General features: G+C 42.2%; 1 protein-coding gene across 1 annotated transcript in view; it reads right to left on the reverse strand.

Moving 5' to 3' along the window:
• Positions 1-24,537, reverse strand: part of PSD3 (pleckstrin and Sec7 domain containing 3) — a 483,052-nt gene extending 458,515 nt beyond the window's left edge. The window contains exon 1 of the mRNA XM_023216635.2: positions 24,414-24,537. Within this exon, the coding sequence (XP_023072403.1) occupies positions 24,414-24,434 (21 nt within the window). The 5' untranslated portion in view covers positions 24,435-24,537. The remainder of the gene's footprint in view (positions 1-24,413) is intronic.
• Between the last annotated feature and the right edge of the window lie 518 nt (positions 24,538-25,055).

The following is a 25,055-nucleotide window of genomic DNA, read 5'->3' on the forward strand; positions in this document are numbered from 1 at the left end:
CACACGGCATCCAGAGTGATCTTTTTAAAAGGCTAAACTGCTTAAACCTCTTCAATGACCTTCCATTTTCATAGGATAAAATCCAGGCACCCTCCTTTAGCCATAAGGCCCTGCATGATCTAGCCCCATTTTATCTTTGCAATCCCTACAGCCCCACCCACTCTTCCTCACTTGGCTCAGCAGCCTGGCCTTCTTTCATTTCTTCATATGCGACGCTCTTTTCTGCCCAAGGCCTTTGTGCTCGATATTCCTCTGTACGGCATATGCTTCCTCTGACCAGCACCATTTCATCTGCCAGGGACATCTGCTGTTCCTGCCCGGCCAGCACTCCTGCTTCTGGTAACAGAAAACCTCTTTTCTTCTTGAAGTCACCTTTCCCGCATTCTCACTCTATGTGGTTTGGCTTAAATTGGCAACTTCTCCTCCTCCCCACCCAGGCAATCTACAATTACCAGGATATTTTTGGTAATAAGGAAACAAATTTTAATTAAAAATTTTTAAACAATATTTTAAAGTAATTACACAATCTGAAAAAGGTTGCCTGTACCTATGAATACCTTCTCCAGAGGCCTGTCCTCCACTTACCTTTCCATGATCTGTAATTTCCCCGATGATCACGTTCACTAACAGATCAACGAAGCTGCAATGTTACACTAACAGTAATGCAGTGATCTCAGTTTTGCCAAAGTGCTTTCAAATAACTGAGGAGTGGGGGAAGCGAAATCCTGCCTCCAAAGACAGTTAAAAGGACCACATGATCCTCTAACTCTCTCCTATGAATCCAAATAAATTTATCAGCTCAGCTAGCTGACACTTCAGCCCCAGGAAAGTGAAATACATAACTGGGGTAGAAGAAGCTGCCAGCCATAGCCCGAGGAAAATGGGGCACCAGAAACACGGGTTTTACATGAGCCCAATTCAGTTTTACATAGGGTCTCCCCCTCATCTCGCATGGAGATTAGCAAGTCAAATTTAACACTTTTGACCAGACACTGGTCTAGACACAGTATTGAACTAAGTCAGACTAAATTTCCAGTGGTAAATATATGCAAATAAAAAAATATTACAGGAGTGAACTTGGCTACAGAGTCATAAGGTCGTGTTTACTCTCTCAGAGGACAATAATCTTGGGCAACAGAAAACACAAACACACACACACAAGACACACACACTCAACACACACACACACACACACGACACACAGACTCCTGACACTCCCTGGGAGGTTTCACAGTGCACCACTTCCCTGAGTGTCCTGTAGCTAGGGTCAACTGTGACCTACAGGCAGGGCCTTCTCTGACTGCTTTAATTGATAGCTGAACCACCAGAATTGGTCCAAAACTGGTAACCCCTGTGGAATGAGGGCGGGAGCATTTGTCAAGTTGTGACACCACCAAAACAGCTAGTGACATTTAAAAGGATTAAATCATACACACGCAAAACAAACAGTGTTAATTAAGATAGAGGTGTCATTTTAATATTTATTTCAATGTCAGGACCTTTAGACAAAGGCATTAAAGACATTTTGTCTGAGCTCTAAACTAAAAATAAATTAAGGCTCTGAATTAGCACCCCCAATCTAGCTTCAAAACAACCTTTACTCATGTTTAACATCCCCTTGACTAAATTATCATAACAATGGCTGTGCTTTTATTGAATATTTACAATGCCCCAGACATGGGTCTGCGCATTTCACAATCACGATTTCCCTTAAATCATTCAACCCTCAAAAACACTCCTGTGCAACAAGTTTTACCCTCATTGTACTAATAAAGAAACTGAGGCTCGGAAAAATTAATATATTTGCCCAAAATCGAAACATCAGTGAAACTGTCCATCAAACCTAGGTCGCTCAAATTCCATTATGAATTCATAATGGTTTTCAAACCAGTATATGGTAGAACATTTTTAACAGGTTTATACTCTGTTTTTATGAAAAACTTGCAGGCTTTATTGTGAATTTAGTTATATAACTAATAAGGAGCAGACCTCAAACTGCAGTTAATCCCAATTGTGTGCTGAGATCAAAAGGTGTGTCTCATTAAATCAAGGCAAGTGGGACTATAGCTTGCTGAAACTCCCAGGGAATCCTTTTAACTTGTTAGTGATACTTGGAAAAAAAAAATCTTCTAATCTTCTGTTCAAAACAATTTGATGGTTTCTCATCTCACAGTAAAAGCTAATGACCCTATAATTGTGCTTAGAAGTATCTGGCACACACCTCAGTAAATACTTGTTGAATGAATGGATAAATTCAGAGAGCCACTATATCCTTTCAATAAAAAGATGCAGTTTTCAGGGAAATAAAACACTAACAATAAAAGAAGTTGACAAACTGAAAGCTTTTCTTTAGGAAAATCACTGAACTCCAAGTTCAGATAAGAAAACCAAAAAGGACTCAAGTGTGCCCCAATTAGAACAAATGAACTTCAGGCTACTTCATTCTGTTAACTCTAGAGAAGATTCAACAGGACCTTTAAAAATATACTAGAAATGATGTCGTCTTCTTCATCTACACATTAGAAACCATAATTTTTTTTTAAGTAGTGAACTTGAAGTCAACACCTAAGTACTTGTCCAATTCTGTCCTTAATTCACTTTCTTTCTGTTTCCTGATTTGTAAAATGACATTAGACTTCAAGATTTCTAAGGTCTCTCTGAGCTCTGATATTATATTATTGTATTATTAATCACAATCTCCAACTTAATTTACAAAACAACTCAATAATTATTTCTATCATAAAAATAATCTGATTAAAGGACACAATTTATTACAAAATCAGACATGGACAACTCATCCAATGGTCAATTCCTAATTCCTTGTATAATCCAAATCTTCCAAATGCAATCATTTAATCCAGAATATCCAGGGAGTGACCTGGTCTCTGTCCTGTCGCATCAAGATAGGAAGTTGGTTTAGTTTCTCAAACAACTGTTCGAAAATTCTTTCTGATTTTGGATTAAAATCCAAAATAAGAAAATTTTGGGCCGGGCGCAGTGGCTCAAGCCTGTAATCCCAGCACTTTGGGAGGCCAAGACGGGTGGATCACGAGGTCAGGAGATCGAGACCATCCTGGCTAACACGGTGAAACCCCGTCTCTACTAAAAATACAAAAAACTAGCCAGGCGAGGTGGCGGGCGCCTGTAGTCCCAGCTACTCCGGAGGCTGAGACAGGAGAATGGTATAAACCCGGGAGGCGGAGCTTGCAGTGAGGTGAGATCAGGCCACTGCACTCCAGCCCCGGCGACAGAGCAAGACTCCATCTCAAAAAAATAAAAATAAAATAAAAAAATAAAGAAATTCTGTATTCCTCAGAGAAAGACAGAGTGAGTGTACTCCTTTTGCCAGAGTCGGTTTTCTCTTTAGATCATATTCCTTATTCCAAATACTTACTGATAACGATTACGTCCACTAACTCTTCTCCCCTTAGGTTAAAGATCACAATTCTATGACCTCTCCTAACATCATACGATTTTTCTGACCACTCACCTACCTGTTCACTGTTAATGTCCCCCTTTAAATGTGACACCCAGAATCCAATAAAATAATTCTCAGAGTCTCATTGTTTCAGAGTATAGTGGCACTGTTTCTGGCACTTATTTATTGATGAAGATAAAATCACCTTTATAGCATTGCTTTAACAGTTAAATAAGATAATGAATGTAAAGTCTTAACACAAGCTTTGGCAGATAGTAACCTCTCAATAAATGGTTACTGCTGCTGTGATTGCTAGTAACAGTAAATTGTAATACTATTTCATGAGTATTACAGCTTATCTCCCCAATTCAGTTGTAAACTTCAGCTCTCAATAACACTGAAAGCTTGCCTTATACATTATTAGCTATTTTTCCCCACATCAGGGATAGGCAGAAAAAATGCTGAGGCTCAGTTTAAATGGAAGATCAACCAGAAACCAAGATAAAGTAACTCTGAAATTTAGACTTAAATTAATGACAAACTGGATATGATTTATTTAAGGAGTTAATTTATCCTCAGGTTTCCAGAACAATTTGATTATATCAATCAAACAATTTGATTATATCAATATAATTTGATTATATCAATCACTTTTTTCAACTAAAGAGCGCTATCCCTCAATCATACCATTTAAAAGATGAAGCAAATGTATATATCACTGACATGTGCTGAGAAGGCAGTCTGGCACAGAGTTGAACGAAGTGAGCTCTGGAACCAGACTGACTAGCATTCCGATCCTAGATCTACCACTTACCCACTGTGTGATCTAAGGCAAATTACTTAACTTCTCTGGTCTCAGGCATGACATCTATAAAATGTGAGTCATGACAGGACCTACCTACCCTATGGGAGCAGTAAATTATCTTAAATAATGTTGCTAAAAATGTATTATCTGGAAGTCTCAGACATTTTCCATTTTTATAGGTCCTCACCTCTGTTAGCCATTGCTGAAGTCAGTCAACATGTTAGTATTCTCTGCATATTTATAATTATCTATTTTTTCAAATATCCATTTGTTTTTAGTGTAGATTTTAAGATTACATCTTTATTTTAATACTTAACTAAACATATATGCCTCATTATAGCAAATCATGTGTTGGTATTAACAGAGAATTATGAGATAAAGAAATAAATAAAACTGCGCTTGTCATACCTGCAGCTGCTCTGCATATGCACCTGTGCTGTCTAATATGACAGCCACTTGGGACCATTTAGCACCTGAAAGATGGCAGATGTGCTGTGAGTGTAAAATATAGGCCAGATTTCTAAGTACAAGCAAAGAATATAAATTATCACTAAGCTTTTGTCAAAATGACTATATTTTGGACACAGGAGGTTAAAGAAAATCTATTACCTATACTAATTCCATTCACTTCTTTTTACTTTTTTTTAAATGTGGCAACTAGAAAATTTAAACTTACATGTGAAATTCTCATCATATTTCTATTGAATAGCACCGATACAGAAGATCTGGAAAAGCATGCCTCATTAAATTCAGGACAAGATATATGGTCTAAAGTATAGCAGAAAGTAAATGTAGAATTTACAGGAATTTCCAGAGTTCATATAATTAATTTCAAACTCTTCTCCAACCCCCACCAAAATATATCTTTTTATAGGTAGTTTTTAAGTACCTCTTGCCATCTAGAGCCATCTAAGAAGGTTTTATTAGCCAGTGGTGACTTTCAAAGGTTTATTCTATTTTCCACAAGCTGACAAAATGTATTTATAACAAAGCCAAAGGACTGCCCTCCAGCACGGGAGCTGTTTACTGAAGAGATTTGGCCTTAGCAAGTAGGAATCCAGAGAATTTAAAAGCTGACAACTGAACTGGCAAATTGGCCCCAGTACTGGGACTTTGCCTACAGCTCCAAAGCATGTACTCAGAGGTCTAGGACAAACATGGCCTTGGGATGTAAATGAGACCCAGAATTCTGGCCTTCCCTACATAATGCAAATGAAACTTGGCCTAGAGTCTCTTCAGCTATCTAATTACTAAACAAAACTCCCAGACGCCAGTAGCTTTTTTGCAAAGATCAATAAAAATGCAAAGAGTGGAAAGCAAAGATACTGAAATCCTATCAACAAATGCTACAACAATGTATTGCTGTTCTGAGTCTGAAAGTTTCTGCTGAAAAAGGCCCACTGTGGCAATAATAGAGAAGTAGAGGAAGAGCAGAAGCAAAATCTAAGGAGAAAAAATAAGCCAGGAAGTATTACCCTAAGATCCCTTTCTACTCAAAATGAGGTGTGCCAGTGTATTAGTCTGTTCTCACGCTGCTATTAAAGACATGCCGGGGATTCAGTAATTTAAAAGGCAAGAGGTTTAATTGATTCACAGCTCAGCTTGACTGGGAAGGCCTCACAACCATGGAGGAAAGCAAAGGGCCAAAGGCGCATCTTACATAGTGGCAGGCAAGAGAGTATGTGCAGGGGAACTGCCTTTTATAAAACCATCAGATCTCGTGAGACTTACTCACTATCACAAAAACAGCAGGAGAAAAACCCACCCCCACCATTCAATTACCTCCCACCAGGTCCCTCCCACAACACATGGGGATTACGGGAGCTACAACTCAACATGAGATTTGGGTAGGGACACAGCCAAACTATATCAGCCAGCATCGCTAGCATCACCTATGAGCTTGTTAAAGATGCAGATCTCAGACCCCACTCCAGAACTAAAGAATCAGAATCTTCATTTCAACAATGTCGCCAGGTGATTTCCATAGTAATGTCTGGGAAACAACTGGTCATCCACACAAGATCCAAGGACACTGGTATCTTTAAATTCTTACTCTTATTACCCATCTGTTGCCCTGTGGTTGCTACCTGGAAACACGGGGCCTTTTATGTTTAATGCATGCAATGAACATTTAGTTGACTGAATAAATTCTTGGAAAATGCGATCTTATACATGCTAAATGGACGGTGGGGAATCTGTGCCTCAGATGAGATCTAAAGAAGTCATCAGTTACTGAAAACATGTGGACAGAGTGTACCTCAGATCCATGCATACTGCAGAAGTATTTTTTTTTTTTTTTTCCTCAAGACTGCTCTGTCACCCAGGCTGGATTGCACTGGTGCGATCTCTGCTCACTGCAAGCTCCACCTTCCGGGTTCACACCATTCTCTTGCCTCAGCCTCCCAAGTAGCTGGGACTACAGGCACCCGACACCAAGCCCAGCTAATTTTTTGTACTTTTTTAGTAGAGACGAGGTTTCACCGTGTTAGCCAGGATGGTATCGATCTCCTGACCTCATGATCCTCCCGCCTCAGCCTCCCAAAGTGCTGGGATTACAGGTGTGAGCCATCGCGCCCGGCCCATATTGCATAACTATTAACAGAACTAGGGACTCCCTTAGGGGGAACAAGATGAGCAGACACAATTCATACCCAAAAGACATTTATTTAAAGGCTCACACAAAAGAAAAAGTTTTTATTTTTGATGGAGATGGGAAGATAAGGACTTTGTGTTGAAAAAATCAACAGCATTAACAAAGATTAGTGTTTACAACAGTAAGCTAGATGATTTGGGCTGTTTTAAACTACACCAAAGGTCCTTTGGGAATTATGTTATTACATGAAGGATCGTATTTTTTTCCTCTTTACTGTCTTTCCCATTGGTATTCGAACATGCTGTTACTTCCTGCATTTTTAAAACATCTCTTGATCCCATTTCTCCCTGCAGCTACATTTCTCACATTCCCTTTACAGCAAAAATCTTTGCAATATTTTTCTACGTTTGATGTTTCCGTTTGTCTACTTCTGCTCTCTCTTACATCCTCACTGATCAACATTTTGTCCCCACAACTCCACCATAATCCCAGTTGGTTATCAACTTTACCAATGACATCTCCATTGCTAAATCCCTGGGTCAAATCTCATTTGCCCCTCATTTTACTTTACTTCCTGGGAGCATCTGACTCATCTTGCTTGAAGCGATTTTTTCACTTGGCTCGCAAGATATTGCACTCTCTTGATTTCCCTCATTCACTGCTTTCCTTCCTTCTCCTTTATTGGTTCCTTCTCATCTCTTCAATCTCAGTGCTGAAGTAGCCCAGGTTTTGGCCCTCAACTTCTTTTCCTTTCTGTTGACACTCGCTCTCTGTGGATTTCATCCAGTCTGTATATTCTGACAACTCTCAAATGTTTACCTCTAACCCAGTCCCCTCGTCTACAATCCAGATAAATATATCCAGCTGCCTACCAGACAGCTCCATGACTGAGCTCCTGATCCTTCCTCCAAAATCAGCCTCTCCCTATCTTAGTTAATGCACGTCCATCCTTCAAGATGCACAGGTCAATATTTTGCAAGTTACCCATGCTTTCTCCCACTCACATCCCACATTCAGACAATGACAAAATCCATCCTACTCAACCTTCAAAACACACCACGGTGGTCCAAGCCACCACCCTCACTCACCTAGGTTACAAGAGCCTCCCAACTGGTTTCCCTGCTTCCACCCTTCCCCGCTTCAGTCTATTCTCATGAGACATAGCAGCAGCATGTCCTCCAAGAACATAAGCCAGATCATGTCCCATCTTTATTCGAAACTCTCTAACAGGCTTCTCTGCTCACTCTCAGTCCAAACCGAAGCCCTTGCAATAGCAACAAGGCTCCACAGGATGTGGCGACGGCGTCCGACGCCACTGCTCACTCTACTCCAGTCACATTGGTCTCCCTGTTCCTGGAAGGGAGGAAGCAAGGCTTTGCCTCAGGGCCCTGCACCTGCTGTGCCCTCTTCCCGGTGCACTTACCTTCCTTCTTCAGGTCTTTCCTCATGCAACCCATCAACAGGGTCATCCTTGGCCACCCATTTATAACTACAACTGCACCCCTCCCAAACTCCCTCCTCCGCCTTATTTTTCCCTGAAGGGCTTCACACCATCAACATACTACACACACACACACACACACACACACACACACAACTCATACACAGTCTGTCTTACCTTGTAAGAACAAGGATTTGTTTTTCTTTCTTTTCTTTTTTTTTTTTCTTTTTTTTGTCTGTTTTGTTGACCACTGTATCCCTGGAACCTAAAATAATGTCTGGTTCATAGAAGACACTCAAAAACTATTTGTTGAATGGATGTATGAATGAAGGAAAAGTGACTGTGACACAAAACTGCATATGTGCTATTACAGTATGCCCTGTAGCCTTTTAAAAGAGTTGTATCTTAAATAAGTCACTTGCTATGCAGATATATTCAGATATCGTGGAAAGGACAAAGCTGCTCCAATTTGATAATTAAATTAACCTCATACAAAATCTGGCTGATTGTAAATAAAAAGCTCTCTCAACTGAGAGATGCCCTGAAACACTCCAAGGGTACTAGGCTTTCTCAAAACCCTGGACCCTGCTTCACCAGAGCTCATTTAAAAGATGGGTCCTGGGCCAGGTGCGGTGGCTCATACCTGTAATCCCAGCACTTTGGGAGGCCAAGGCAGGTGGATCACAAGGTCAGGAGATTGAGATCATCCTAGCTAACCCGGTGAAACCCCGTCTCTACTAAAAATACAAAAAATTAGCTGGGTGTGGTGACATGCACCTATAGTCCCAGCTACTAGGGAGGCTGAGGCAGAAGAATCGCTTGAATGTGGGAGGCAGAGGTTGCAGTGAGCCAAGGTCACACCACAGCACCCTAACCTGGGCGACAGACCGAGATTCCGTCTCAAAAAAAAAAAGAGTCCCAAAACATCTACCCTTTCTGCAAGCAGGTGAAAGCAGCCAGGCTAATATAATGGACTTTGATTTATTTAGATGAAAGAGAAATTACGATGCAAAGTACAAAGCACTTCATACTTGTAATGATACATAAATTCCAGGTATAACCCATTTTCAGTGAACTTCTGGACTCAAGTACAAGACAGAAAAAAATGTTTGTGTTACACTTTAGTAATTCACTCACTCAGTACATGGACATGGTGGGTCCTATTTTTATAAACCATATTTCTTTAAAACCTCAAATTATCTTCCAGGTGAAAGGAAAGCAAAATAATTTCAGCAAACATTTTAGATGTAGAAATAAATTATTCAAGAAGGAAGTAACTTTGTACACAACCTAAGTGATGAGAGGCAGATAAATGCCAAAAGTGATTTCAGAACAAAATGGAAAGAATGTCCTAATGTCTCTACCTTATAGCATCCCTTTTTATTTCTTAGACCATAACAGCTTTGCTTTCGTTTCTGAAGTTATGTATATAGCAGAAATTCTTAACCACCCTCCAATTAACCAACTCCAGGATGTCTCACAGGGTGACACAAGTTACCCTGTAAGACATTCTGGCTGATGCCTATTCATGTCTGCTGCTCGCCGCTGGTAACACATAAAGAAACAGAATTTAAAAATCAGTACCTGGTGCTCAAGTCTTAAGACTACAGCAAGCTCATGAAATTCTGCCCACACGATTGAGGTCGTGATTACCAAGAATCAGTTGTGTTTGCACCCGAATGGATTTGTGCTGGTTGTACTTGCTATCAAAATTATGTAACTTACATATTATGTAAAACAAACACAGGCATAATGAGAGACAGGTGTATTGCTAAACGGACTGCTTTAGAAAGAAGCCATTAAATGGTCACAAGAGAATTCTACTGACAATTTTTTTATTTTAAAATTATTTTTTACTAAATAGAGGCAAAATAAAACTTTACAAAGTATTTATAAAATACAAATATTCACGAAGGAAGTACCTCTGTATACTACACTACCCAAGTTTTTTTAAAAAATGGAATTACCATTATCTTTCTAACTCCCATCTGAATCTTACTGAACTTTCCTCTGAATCTTTACTTAACGATTTTATAAATGATAAAATTTTCTCACTGACTAATCACAGATATATTTGTTTTAGTAATGCTTCTAAAATTTTGACTTTAATTCCTCCAGGCCTATCAAGTTCTTTTAAATCTATAAACTATATTATCTTTATATAAGCTCCAGTTTTAGAATATATTATATTTTATTAGACTTTTTTTCCCAAGCAGGATACAGCAATATGAGAGGCCATCAACTGATATACAAGCCACACCAAGAAGGCAGGAAGAACTGCACCCAAAATGAAAAAATATGACCTGGCACAGTGGCTCACACCTGTAATCCCAGCACTTTGGGAGGCCAAGATGAGAGGATCCCTTCAAGCCAGTGGTTTGAGACCAGCCTGGGCAAGATGTTGGGACCCCATCTCTACAGGAAATTAAAATACAAAAACAGCTAAGCATGTTAGTGTGTGCCTGTGGTCCCAGCTACCTGGGCTAAGGTGGGAGGATAACTTGAACCAGGAGTTTGAGGCTGCAGTAAGCTAGAATCATGCACCTGCATTCTAGCCTTTCTAGCCTTGCTGACAGAGCAAGGCTCTGTCTCAAAAAAAAAAAAAAAAAAAAAAGAGTAATTAAAAAAAACCCTGATAAAATCTAAAGAATGAATGAAACAGATCTCTGAGACCGTTACATCACACCAGGTGAATACAGCCCACACCTTTATCTACTTCTATCAGAAGTCTCTGCCAGAAGGGAAAAAGCTGGAGGAGGAAATCCACAGTAACACATTACTCTTATCTTTTATGCCCTAGATTGCCATTTGCAAGGGAGCTATTAATGAAAGTCACAGACCTGAAGCTCTAAAAGAAGCCCAGGGAATGGCGAAAATTCCGTGTCTCCAAAATAGGAGATGAAGCCACCGTGAAGCCAATAGCAAAAAAAGTGATCAGGCCAGAAATCCTGCTGACTCAGGAAATTCTATTTTGCCATCAGACGAGGCTAAATGTCAGAGTACCTATTCTGCCCGCATATTCTTAATAGGGTTCCTGTACTTAGCTATGTAACAGCCTATGGGGTTTAACTCATTCACTAAAGAAACATATTGAATGAGTACCCTGGGCCAAAGCACCACATATAGTCATCCCTCGGTAAAGTGGGGAAGAAGTGGGGATTGGTCATAGATTTGGGGATTCAAAGGTGCTCAAATCTCTTATATAAAGTGGTGTAATGAGGAAGAAGGAACTAAGCGCACACATTCTGAGTACCTGCTGCACACAAACACAGGGCTAAATGCTTCCACATGTATTATCTTTTTAAAATGACTCTTTTTTTTTTTAGATAAGATCTTGCTCTATCACCCAGACTGGAATGCAGTGATGTGATCACAACTCACGAGAGCCTTGACCTCCTAGGCTCAAGCAATCCTCCCTCCTCAGTCTTCCAAGTAGCTGGGACTACAGGCTTGCGCCACCACATCTGACTAAATTTTTTCTTTTTTGTAGAGGTGGGGTCTCACTATATTGCCCAGGCCCATAGACTATTTATTAGAGTAGTTCTAGGTTCATAGTAAAATCAAGCCGAAGGTGAGGAAATTTTCAATACACCTCCTGTGCCCACACATGCACGGCTTCCCCCATTATTATCAACCCCCACCAGAGAGGTACATTTGTTACAGTCCATGCGCCTATGTTGACACACTGATCTTATTTAGACCTTAGTTACAGCATCTCCGGAAGAGTGGCAGTTGTCTCACTGCCTGACCCTATTGCCTGGTCTTGCTGCTTGGTACAAAGGCCTTTAGAAATTCTCTGCTTTGAATGATTGGCTAACAAGTAGAGATTTCTGAACCCAAAGCATCAAATCTGTATAGGAAGAATTAAGCACATGGAAAAATCTTTGATTGCTCCAGTGTCTTGGATCTCAATGAAAGCTCTAGCCTCAGCCCTGGTGGAGGCAGCTGCCCCGGGCTCAGAGAAGGAAGGTATTCAGATGACAGGATCCAGACATCTCAGGATGACCAAAGAGTATCTAACCATTCACCAAGGAGCAGTTCCGCCTCCCTATCGCTGACAGGCAGTACTTCCTGCGGTGTCCCCAGCATCCCCCGGAAACTGTGGACAAGGCACAAGAAGACGTCTGAATATGTGAGAGCCACCAACACTGCCTTTCAGGCCGACTAACAGTGACCCTCCCCGGGTACCCTGTACTGGCTAAGGTTCACTAGACAAGGGGAGAAGGGTCAGGATTGGAGCTGAGCCACACTCATCTCCACTAGCAGCTTGGTGCAAACACATCATTCTCTCTCACTAACTGATCATCCTGCCTTAGGACACAGAAAAGGAACACCCCTTGAAAGCAAAATGAAACTGTTCCTTCTTAGAACCGCTAAAGCTGTTGGCCAGAAAGTGACTTTGGGAACTCAAAGTTTCTATCTCTATCTTTAAGCAAACCACACCTACATGGAAATTTTCCAGCCTAAAGACCTCCAAGGAAGGAAGGCGACAACTCCCCCATCTTCCTTGTGAGTTGCTGGTGTTCCAGGGTGTTTAACTTTCTGGTCTAAATGTAGGAGCTTGACCTAAGGCACTTACAAACACATGGTTCTTACTGTTCCTATTATCGCATTTATTTCACCTTGATGAGGTGTAATTTTTAAGGAATAAGCATTTATCAACTTAGTAGTTCCAGTATCTACTAAAGAGTACCATCAAGATTGATTGTGATGGTCATGTGGCATGACTGCATGAATTCTTTACTCTTTTATGTGCAATTTTTCTATAGAAAAACACTGAAAGTTAAAAGTTGAAAACAATAAATGGTGTAGCATTTGCACATAACATATGTACGTCTTCCCATATACTTTAAATCATCTCTAGATTTTCTATAATACCTAATACAATATAGATGCTATGTAAATAGTTGTTATACTATATGAATAAATAATGACAAGACACAAATGTCCATACATGTTCAGACACAATATTTTTCTGCATATGTTGATCTGAGGTTGACTGAATGCATGATGCAGATGACCCACAGAAATAGAGTGCTGAGTGTATTAGAATTTTTCTCTTGGCTTCCATAAAGCACTCCTGTAGGCAATCACAGTCTAGGGTACAAGAAAGTCCAGTTATGCCATTTAATAGGTGTGTGACTTTAAGAAGGGCAATAATAATTCCACTTCCCACTCAGGTAAGTATAACCTACCATCCAGGTCACATTTACTGCCTACTTACTGTCTTTTCAAAACTGTCTAAGCCCCTTCCAACCACTAAATGTTAGTGAGGTATTCCATGGGACAATGATGCAGTGAGGCACAGAGATGTTAAAATAACTTGCCCAAGGTGACACAGATAGAAGCAAATCAGACTATCCAGTTCAAGGGCACACGCCAACCGCTATGCTGCACTGCCTCCTGGTAACACAGAATATCCTTTAAGAGAAGAACAGGGCCAAGTGCAATGGCACCCCTGTAGTTCCAGCTAATTGGGAGGCTGAGGCAGGAGGCCTCCTGTTTGAGGCCAGGAGTTGAAGGCTGCAGTGAGCTATGATGGTGCCTGGGAGTAGTCACTGCACTCCAGCCTGGGCAACACAGCAAGACCCCATCTTTAAAAAAATAAAAATAAAGAAGTCAGGTAAGTGAGTCTCCCCCTCCCAACTCCACACTTTTCACTGTCTTGAAATTCTTCAGGAGACCCTAATCAACCACATAAAACAAGCAAAGTGTAGAGATTATGTAAGTTGTCTATTTTTCTTTCCATGACCTTTTCTCCCCATGCCCTTTTCTCCCCATTGAGTTTCATGGAGATCTGTGTGGCTATGGGAGGCCTCCCGAGATTCAGCAATGGTAAGAAAATATGAACACATTTTAAAAGAGGAGGGAAGAAGGAGGGAGGATTCCTCCCAAGAGAGTGGTGGCAACCTTAAAACTTGAAAATGTCTGTGAGCTTGGTTTAAATTTTTATGAACCATCTCTACCACACTGGCAGGGGGTGGCGGGGTGGGGGACTTGGGTTGTCTTGGATCAAGACCCAGTGATGAGGTAAGCAACGTAGCCAGACTGGCTTGATCAGCTCCTTGTAATTTCCCTGATGAGGGATGTTTGTCAACTGGAGACCACACCCACTAAAGAGAACTAATTAAGTTCTAGGGGCAACCACTAAGGTCATCATTATTACCAGGTGAGATCAGTTTCCCAAACATTCCGATCTTAAGACTCGCACGGGGTGATTATGAAGACTGCTCCTTCAAAACCACTGTACCGGAATCTTCACGCAGCCCTAGAAATCTGAAACCAGGTAATTCTTGATAGACAAGTTTGGGAAACACTATTTAGATCATGACATTACAGTACCTAAAAAGATCAAGAGGGGTCTTCTAGGTAGGGTGTCCTCCTTTCAAGCAATTCTCTGTCTAATCCAGGAGGAGAACACTATTTTCTATACATAAAAGTCTTCAGAGAACTGGCTTCCAAAATTTCCTTTCAGTATACATAAGACTCTCAAGTCCTCAGAGCTTTCTGTTCCCTCTCAAATAGCTCAGGCAAAGGTTAAATCTCCATCCTTCTTCCAACCAGATATTTAAAAAACAGTATTTGTCACATAAGTCATCGTACTTAAAAGTTTTGTTAACTCACTCTGGAAAATACGTGAGGGCCCAGAACCGTGCTAAGCCCTCTGGTGCTCTGTTTAAGATAAAGAACCTCACTTACTTCGAAGGTTGGGAAGAAGAGAAAAGACAACCCACAGAAGGAGAGAAGCTATTTGCAAAGCATATATCTGATAAGAGACTTGAACCCAGAATATAAAAACAAGCTTAAAATTTAACAGTACATAGACAAATAACATAATTTAAAAACGGTCAAAGGATCTGAATAGACACTTCTCCAAAGAAAATACACAGATGGCCTATGACACGGTTTGGCTGTGTCCCCACCCAAAACTCATCTTGAATTGTAACTTCCACAATTCCCGTGTGTCATGGGAGGAACCCAGTGGAAGGTAATTGAATTATGGGGATGAGTCTTTCCAATGCTGTTCTCTTGATTGTAATGAGTCTCATGAGATCTGATGGCTTTAAAAATGGGAGTTTGCCCGCACAAGCTCTCTCTTTGCCTGCTGCCATACATGTAAGACATGACTTGCTCCTTCTTGCTTTCCACCGTGATTGTGAGGCCTCCCCAGCCATGTGGAACTGTAATTCCATTAAACCTCTTTCTTTTGTAAATTGCCCAGTCTCAGAAATGTCTTTATCAGCAGTGTGAAAATGGACGAATACAGCCAATAAGCATGTGAAATTATATTCATGGCCAGGCGCGGTGGCTCAAGCCTGTAATCCCAGCACTTTGGGAGGCCGAGACGGTCGGATCACGAGGTCAGGAGATCGAAACCATACTGGCTAACACAGTGAAACCCCGTCTCTACTAAAAAATACAAAAAACTTGCTGGGCGAGGTGGCGGGCGTCTGTAGTCCCAGCTACTCGGGAGGCTGAGGCAGGAGAATGGCGTGAACCCGGGAGGTGGAGTTTGCAGTGAGCCGAGATCCGGCCACTGCACTCCAGCCTGGGCGACAGAGCGAGACTCCGCCTCAAAAAAAAAAAAAAAAAGAAAAAAGAAATTATATTCATCATCATTAGTCATTAGAGAAGTGAAAAAGCAAAACCACAATAGATACCACCTCACACCCACTAGAATGGCTACAAAACTTGTACGCTTGTGTTCAGAATGGCATGATTTCCAACTGTCAAAAGTGGAAACAACCTATCAACTGATGAATGGATAAATAAAATGTGACCCACCTAGTCAATGGCATACCATTCAGCAGTAACAAGCAATGAAGTACTAACACATGCTACTTCATGGATGAGCACTGAAAGCATGAGAAAAAACGCCAGCTACAAAAGGCCATATTTTGTATTATTTCATTTACATGATATGCATTGAACAGCAAAATCCAGACTCAGAAAACAGGTTAGTAGTTGCTTGTTATAAGGGACAGGAGCAACAGGGAGAGGTGGCAACTTATGAGTCCGGAATTTTTGGGTGGTTTTGTTTTGTTTTGAGACAGGGTCTCACTCTGTCACTCAGACTAGAGCACAGTGATGCAATCACGACACACGGCAGCCTCAACCTCCTGGGCGCAAGCAATCCTCCCGCCTCAGACTCCAACTCAGCTGCAATTACAGGCACGCATCACCATGCTCAGCTAATCTTTAAATTTGTTTGCTATTAACGGTGTCTCACTATGTTGCCCAGACTGGTCTCAAACTCCTGCGCTCAAGAGATCCTCCTACCTTGGGTTCCCAAAGTACTGAGATAACAGGTGTGAGCCACTGTGCCTGGCCTGGGCTTTGTTTTTGAAGTGATGAGTATGCTCTAAAATTAACTATGGTGACGGGTGCACAACTCAATGAACATACTATAAATCAATGAATCTACACTTTAAAGGGGTGAATGGTATAGTATGTGAATATCTCAATAAAGTTGTTTTAAAAAAGGATCCCATTTTATCTCCATGAGCCTCAATTTCATCCTCTGAAAATGGAGACACCACCTACCTTTCAATACTATAAAGGATATATAGGCCAGGCACGGTGGCTCACGCCTATAATCCCAGCACTCTGGGAGGCCGAGGCAGGCAGATCATGAGGTCAAGAGACTGAGACCATCCTGGCCAACATGGGGAAACCCCGTCTCTACTGAAAATACAAAAATTAGCTGGGTGTGGTGGCACGTGCCTGTAATGTCAGCTACTTGGGAAGCTGAGGGAGGAGAATCACTTGAACCCGGGAGGCGGAGGTTGCAGTGAGCCGAGATCGCACCATTGCACTCCAGCCTGGGTGACAAGAGTGAAACTCCATCTCAAAAAAACTAAAAAAAGAACATATAAATACATATAGATGCACGCATACGCACACTCACACATACTATGTTTCACATAGTACCTAGCCCATAATAAATACTAAATAGATGTCATTCTTTCTCCTCTTCCTATCCCCACGCTTTTGCATTGTTATGCCTTGATATTGTTGTGTTTCCACCACAAATTACAAAACTCAAAATTAAAACGGATTTCAACAGAGGTCTAACCATGAGAATTTCACACTGCTATCCTCAAGATTACTCCTACATGGCTGACTCTGAAGAAATCCTGGAGCCTGCGAATGTGACTGTCTACCTTCCAGACTTGTCACTACAAAGTATTTGAGGATAAAGAGTACGACCTTTGTCTCTGTTCCACTGCCTTATTAGAGTGTACCTTATTTCTAACCACGGGACACAGGCACCTTCACTTACCTTTCTTTAAAACAACACAGTCCTTGCCAATATAAATGCTATTCAGGCATTTTTCCTGTCAATTTCATCTACAGTGAAAATCAACTGGGCCTCCCAGACAGCCCTGCAGGTGTCCCTAAAACACCTTAGCTTTGATATGCAGCACTGCCCACCTGAATATTCACTGTGATGCTAGGCAGATTCAAAGAGGGCTAGAAATTAGGGAACCATCCACAGCTTGCAACAAAAAGTCAACTGCAACTGGCCGGGCCCAGCGGCTCATGCCTGTAATCCCAGCACTTTGGGAGGCTGACGGGGACAGATCACCTGAGGTCAGGAGTTCGAGACCAGCCTGGCTAACATGGCGAAACCCTGTATCCACTAAAAATACAAAACAGCCAGGCATGGTGGTGCGCACCTGTAGTCCCAGCTACTCTGGAGGCTGACGCAGGAGAATCGCTTGAGCCCATGGTGGAGGTTGCAGTGAGCCGAGATCTTGCCACTGCACTCCAGCCTTGATGACAGAGTGAGACCCCGTCTCAAAAAAAATAAATAAATAACGAGAGGGAGAGGAATGACAGCTCAGGACAGATTATGCCGTCTATTAAAAAAGCACTTTTGCTGTAAAGTAGCATTGTCTAATATAGTAGTTACTAGTTGCCTGAAACTATTTAAATTATTGAAATTAAATAAAATTTAAAATTCAGTTCTTAAATCCCACTAGCCACATTTCACATGCTTAGTAGCCACATGTACTACTGACTATCTTGTTGGACAGGGCAAATATGGGACATTTCCATCATAGTAAAAGCTCTATTGAACAATGCTGATTCAGGCAGTAACTGCATCGATTCTATCAAGTTCACAAGTTCTGAGTTCCTAGGTACTGTAGTTTCAGTATTTGCTGATTGTGAAGTTTGACTCACACTAGCACGATCCAAATGAGGTTTGCCAAGGTCAGTGGACAAGGTTTTTTGGAGCGTACACTGAGCTCAGCACATGCTAAGCATTTAATATTTGCTGAATGAACAAATGAATAGCATAACAATATCTGTACCTCAGTCTCTGCCTTGATACTTTCAGGTATTAGCTCATGGAAAGCATGGTTAACTTTTCTTCAAGGGAGATTTTTTACTTTTATTTTTATTTTTGAGAGGGAGTCTCGCTCTGTTGCCCAGGCTGGAGTACAATGGCACAATTTCAGCTTACTGCAACCTCCGCCTCCTGGGTTCAAGCGATTCTCCTGCCTCAGCTTCCCAAGGAGCTGGGATTACAGGCACCTGCCACCATGCCCAGCTAATTTTTGTATTTGTAGTAAAGACAGGGCTTCACCGTGATGGCCAGGCTGGTCTCGAACTCCACTGACCTCAGGTGATCCGCCTGCCTTGGCCTCCCAAAGTGCTGGGATTACAGGCGTGAGCCAGGGCACTCGGCCAAGGGAGATTTTTATAGACAGAAATAAGCATCAGCAGGTGGGGAAGACAGCTCTCAGACCTTTTGTAGCCACTAGAAATGAATCGGCAAAACATCAAAATCTGCCCAAAAGGAACTCTGATATTCAAACAAAGTTTCAGACGCAAGAAATATCTTGCCTCTTGAAACACTCACTACTTGCACCTTGTAGGGACATGAAGGCAGAGCCAGAGGAGACACTCTGGAAGATCACAAAGCCTGCTGTCAATTTCTCAGCATTTTTCCAACATAACTTTGCCAGAAAATAATACAGTCACAAAGATGGCAGCCATCTAATGCATCGTCTGTGCCATCACTCTTATACCTAAATTTCCCCTCTCCCAGTGTCCTATGACTCAATCTAAAACTGTGCCTATCAAATAACCTCTTGGAAAGTACAAGTTGTTGAAAATCTACATTCAAAAAGGCATGTAAGTTTCCATATACAGAGAAAAGCAGTTCCATTGGCCCTTAACCAGTAATCTCCTAGAGGCCAAACAAAAGAAGCTATAGCTGCTTCCATTTAAATTTTCTACTTCTCTTGTCCACAAACCAAATAGGCATAAGAAAACCAAGCTGCTCCATTTCTATAATTCACTTTTTCTTAGCAAAGGTCTGAGAACAGAAGGCCAGGGAAACAGGGAGCAGCTGCCGCCTGATCTTATGAATGCCCTGGGCTCATTCCCCATCCTCCTCCTTATTGTTTCAAGCTCCTTTTCTCAACAACCTCTAAGCCCCAGCTCATGGGAAGAAATAACAAGCAAAAGCAGCCTTCTCTGTGTCAACACCCACTGTGGTTGAAGCATCTAGATCACTTCTCTAAGGTGATGCAATTAGAAATTAAAATAGGTGAGCCCTATATTCCATTTTATTTTGTTGATCTGCTTTATTGTGAATTCCAGTTAAGGACATATAACTACGTGGAACCCCTCACATGTGGTCCTATAGCAATCCTTTTAGACACCCCAGGGGTTTTGTTGTTGCTGTTGTTTAATTACACCATTTCTATCTCTTGAGCCAAACAACAAATCTGGTCCCACTATTAAGCCAACAAATGTAAAAAATAATGGTTGATGATGAATTAGTCATCCAATATTCAGATTCCAAGACTCAAATAATCTAAATATTAGAGCCAAAGAGCTCAGTTTCTGCAACACACAGTGCTAACTTTCAGACATAAAAACAGAACGGTGGTTAAGAAAATTGGACGACCTGAGTTTAAAGTCTCAGCTCTGCCAGTTACTCACTGTGGGATCTTGACTAGGTTAACCTCTGCTGACTTCAGAATGGAGATAATGACAGTACTGACCTCATGGGCTGTCATGGGGACTAAGGGAGACAACCCAAGTAAGAACTCAATAAATATTAGCTGTGATTGTAAAAATGCCTCATGCCTGGAAAATATCACTTAAAACAAGCGTTTTCCAAAAGTAAGGACTTGGCCGGGCATGGTGGCTCATGCCTGTAATCCCAGCACTTTGGGAGGCCGAGGAAGGCAGATCACCTGAGCTCAGGAGTTCGAGACCAGCCTGGGCAACATGATGAAACCCCGTCTCTACTAAAAATACAAAAATTAAGCTGGGCACGGTAGCGTGTATCTGTGGTTCCAGCCACTCAGGAGGCTGAGACCGGAGAAGCGTTTGAGCCTCAGAGGCAGAGGCTGCAGTGAGCTGAGATCGCACCATTGCACTCCAGCCTGGGTGACAGAGTGAGAGCTTGTGTCAACAACAACAACAAAAAATCAGGACTTAACAGGAAATTTAAAAGAAAAGGCTGCTTTCTCAGAAGATCCACATGAAAATACAATGTAAGAAAAGAACACCAGCCTAGGTCAAAAGGTTAATTTTCCCAGTTATCCTAAATCCCTAACTCCAATAATAATCTTTTAAAAATGTCCTTCAACATGTATAAATGATTCTGATTCATCTCACTGATGTATACTCAGAGGAAAGGGAATTTCAAACCATACGGCTGTTTGCTGCAAAGGAAGCCTCAAGGAGTGAATGGTCTTCCATGGCCACAGCCTGGCTTGGACGTGCAGGAAGGGGAGAAGAGCGGGTGGATCCCTCACACCATGGGTGTCACCAAGAGAGAAAATGCTCTGCCACCTCTGTGCCCTGAAGTGTCAACAAAGTCCCTGCCCACTAGGCACCAACTGGGCCCAAGTTTGTTGACCTTCTGGGTGCAGTGAAAAACCTTTCTTTTGGTAGGGCAAACAAGCACTGCAGGGACATGTGCTATTTTTATATAAATAAAATAGCACAAGCAAAGATTCATTATTAATGTTATGAGTTATGCCTTATTTTCAAAAGAGGCATGGACATTTGGTAATTTGGATTTAAGAATAACTTGTTAACTACATGCTGCAAATTATCCTTTTTCTCCATCGTAAATTGCAACAGTCACTACAACACTACTTAATTTGGAGCTTGTGAAAAATGTCCTTGAAAGACGGTCAAAGTAACTCAGAAACACTCTTTGAAAAAATAATGCCGCCACTTAAATTCTTTCCAGCAAATCTCTAAGTCTGCATACAATATCACAAACAACACAAGCTGTCAAGATATGGGCACTCCGAACAAACGCTCTGGAGAATTTCACATGGATCCTGCACTCTCCTAAATGAAAGCCAGGCTGGTTTAACTGTAAAGAACTAGGAAGAACTGAGAGGCAATATTCAAAGTGAAAATACCTCCACTCTTAGCAAAGGGAAGTCAGGGACCTCTGTGCTTGGCCCAGATGGTCCGGGAAGAACCCGTAAATGGTGAGAATCACAACAGCAGTAATTCAAGGTCAGACTAGACCCCCAGCCTCCTATAAGCCTGAGTCATATACTAAACTCCACAGATTTTGGTCACCAGATTATTTTTTTACAGTCTGACTCAACCTCAGTCATGTCAGAATTCATTTCCAAAAATTGGAAACGATCACTATCCATAACTCACTTCCCAATCCAACCCAAACCCAATGACACACTCTTTTCGTAATGTCCAAATGACATTACCCCATGTAAACCTCAAACAAACCAGTCTTGAAGTCAAAGCAGATACACATTTTAATATTCACATGGTTTTGCCTCAGCATCTCTTAACCAAGACTGCAATTACCCATCACCACATTGGTGTCTTAGTTTTTGAATAATGCATGACAAATCACTCCTGAATTTATAAAAGAAAAAAAAAAAATCACCTCCGAAAGTAGTAGTACCATGGACATGTTTTTTCAATGTAATGCCACGCTAAATTGCACTCAAATAATTTTCCATCAGGGTTGGCAAACAAGTATGTAAATATCAAGGTTTTAGAAAGAGGGCAGAGCCATTGATAGAAAGTACCTCTAAATTTTTCTTTTTCAATGAGCTAATTTCATCTTATTTCATTTTTTTATTTCCAAATCCCCAAGATTTACTAGCCTTTAAGAATTTCCAAGATTACCAAATTTTTAAAATTTGGTAATTAAATCTAATTAAAAGCAGAATTCAATTGCTTAAGTGCAATGTACATAAGGTATATATTATTCTTTGGTCACAAATGAAATGAACAGTGTCAACAAAACTTTTTTTTAAAGAAAACACACATTAAGACTGGCAAATCAAGTTTCTTATGCTCACATTAAAAAAAAAAAAATTCAACCATGGAATTTTGCCTTAATAAGGTTATTTTAGCTTTGTAGTTGTAATCACTCTCTCACATTCAATGGCCAGGATAAGAGTGCTGATCCATTCACAGAACACACAAACAGATATTTAGAATGTGAAATTGAGAGTACCTCACTGAATAAGTAATACATAAAACGTGTCTAGGCGTAGAAACATCAAATGGTAGGGCTAGAAGGCTCTGAAAGAGCATCTACCTAATCCCCTCACCCTTCCAGGAAACTGTAACGACAGAGGTTAAATAATTTGCCCAAGACAGTGGCAAAAACTCACCCAGTCAGCTCAGAGGCAAAGCCTCTAAGCTAGGTGTCCTACCTACTGATCCAAGTCTCTTCCTTGATACCACTCTACTCCTGTTGGTACAAACAGCTTCTATTAATGAAATATCTAACAAGACAAATCACTTGTGGATGGATATAAAAAAGTTGTGGAAGGACATCCAGTTAGCCACTAAAAACTGGTTGAAAAGGTGCTAATTTATTCTGCATTTGCTTTACTGGTGATGTTAAGCATGTTGCACTTTCAACTGCTGAAGAGGAATTTCATGACTTTTTTAAAAGAAAATCTCTTGGGTTGTAAATACTCTCAGAAAAGAAAGGATCATTTCTTGGAAAAGAGTAGAAAGTGAATTTCCTTTCCTTCAGCAGAGAACATCCTTTCCCTCACATCTCACAAAAATCCAATCAACCCCTCCCTTTCAAGGTCCAGCATAACTGCCAGCTCCTCGCTGAGAACTTCCAAGCCCGGAGGCCAGAAGCTTCCTCTAAGATCCTCCATGGTAGCCTACGCATAAGTCTCTCCTAGGCAAGCTCTCAAGCACGCTCCTTGAAAGCAGAAATCCTATCCTGCTCACCTGGTTACCGGGCTTTGCAAAATCCTTTGCACATACTCAATTACAACGAATGCATTGGGGCATTTGTCGCCAGAATCCCACTTACAGTAATTTTCCAGATCTCGGTCTTCCCTACACCAACACCTGGACCCACTCAAGAGTTATTCTGGAGCGGAAATCCTGGATCCCACTGTCGGGAGAACCAGTGTCTAGAAAATGAAATCGTGGTGCCCATTCCATTCTCTGCCTAGTGGCCGTTTAACATCCTTTGACATAGAGGGGAATGGCAAAACGAAACATTTATTATTTAGATCACCAACAACATTCTAAACCCACGTTCTCTAATAGGTGTTACTGTGTTTTTTAAAAAAAAAAAAAATCAGAACATCTTTCGCCAGAACGGAAAGCTGAAAACAGCGGATAAAGTTAAATGCATGTAAAACAGAATGACTTAAACATCTGTAAAAGCTCCTGGGAATTGCACCGAATAATCTTCTCTTGTCTATTTGCTCGCTCAATTCAAGTTTGTTTAGTTTAGGTTTTGTTTTTTCGTGTGTGTTTGTTTTCGTTTTTTGTTTTTGTTTTTTTTTTCTGACAGAAACGTGATAGTCCCTAAATACAAGCTGACTGGGCAGAGGAAGATCGACATATGAGGTCCTCTTTCATGTTGCCTTCTTTTGATAGTTTTTCTCCCACGTCTGAGGTTTTCAAAGCAGAGGGATGAACGAAAACCCCTAAACCTTAAGATCACAAAGTTGACCCTGCTGGGCTCCTAACAAACACAAAGCAAGCAAGCACGAAGAGGAAAATCGTACCCAGCACCTATCGAGACAGCAGAAAACCAGGTGGCCCCGGGATCCTGGGGCACAGAGCGGCGACAAAGCAACACAAACCCCACGTCGGACAGCGGCGCCGCGTGCGCCCCCCGCGCCCGCGCCCCGGCCCCGGAGCTCACCGCGGCGCTCCTTCCTTCCATCTTCCATCGCCCACCCGGCCGCGCGCCGAAACCGCCGCCGGGCGCTCCGGGGCCGCAGCCTCAGGGCGCGAGTGCCGGCGGCCAGCGCCGCGTGCTCTTTGTTGGGCTCCCGGGACGGCCGAGCGGCGGCGACCCGCGCGCACCCTGGCGGAGGCTGGCGAGGCTGCGAGCCCGCGGCCGTCGCCTGCCCGGCCCCCAGTAACGTCAAAGCGAAGGCGGCGCAGGCGGGGCCGGCGGTGGCGGGCCCGGGGGGGCGGGGGGCGGGGGGCGGAGGGGCGGGGCCGGCGCCTCGGGGGGGGGGGGAGAGAGGGGGCAGGGCCTCCGAGGCGGAGGCGCGGTCTCCAGGGCAGGGCGGGGCCTCCGGGGAAGGCTGGAGGCGACCCCGACCCTCGCAATGCAGCCCTCGGTCGGCCTGGACCCTCCGCTGCCTCCCGCAGCCGCGCGCCCGCCCTGGGCCCGGCCTCCAGCCCGCGAGCGGAAACCTGCCTGTTGCTTTGTCTTCTTCCTTCACAGTTTTCCCACCCTGAGAAAAGTGAGAGGTGCTTTCCCTGTTGTTTCCTCTCAGGAAGGGCCGTGTGACTGGAGCTGCGAGTTGGGCGCCGTCTCGCCGGGGCCCTGGAG

Source organism: Piliocolobus tephrosceles, chromosome 7 (genome assembly GCF_002776525.5).
Source record: "Piliocolobus tephrosceles isolate RC106 chromosome 7, ASM277652v3, whole genome shotgun sequence".
Taxonomy (NCBI): Eukaryota; Metazoa; Chordata; class Mammalia; order Primates; family Cercopithecidae; genus Piliocolobus; species Piliocolobus tephrosceles.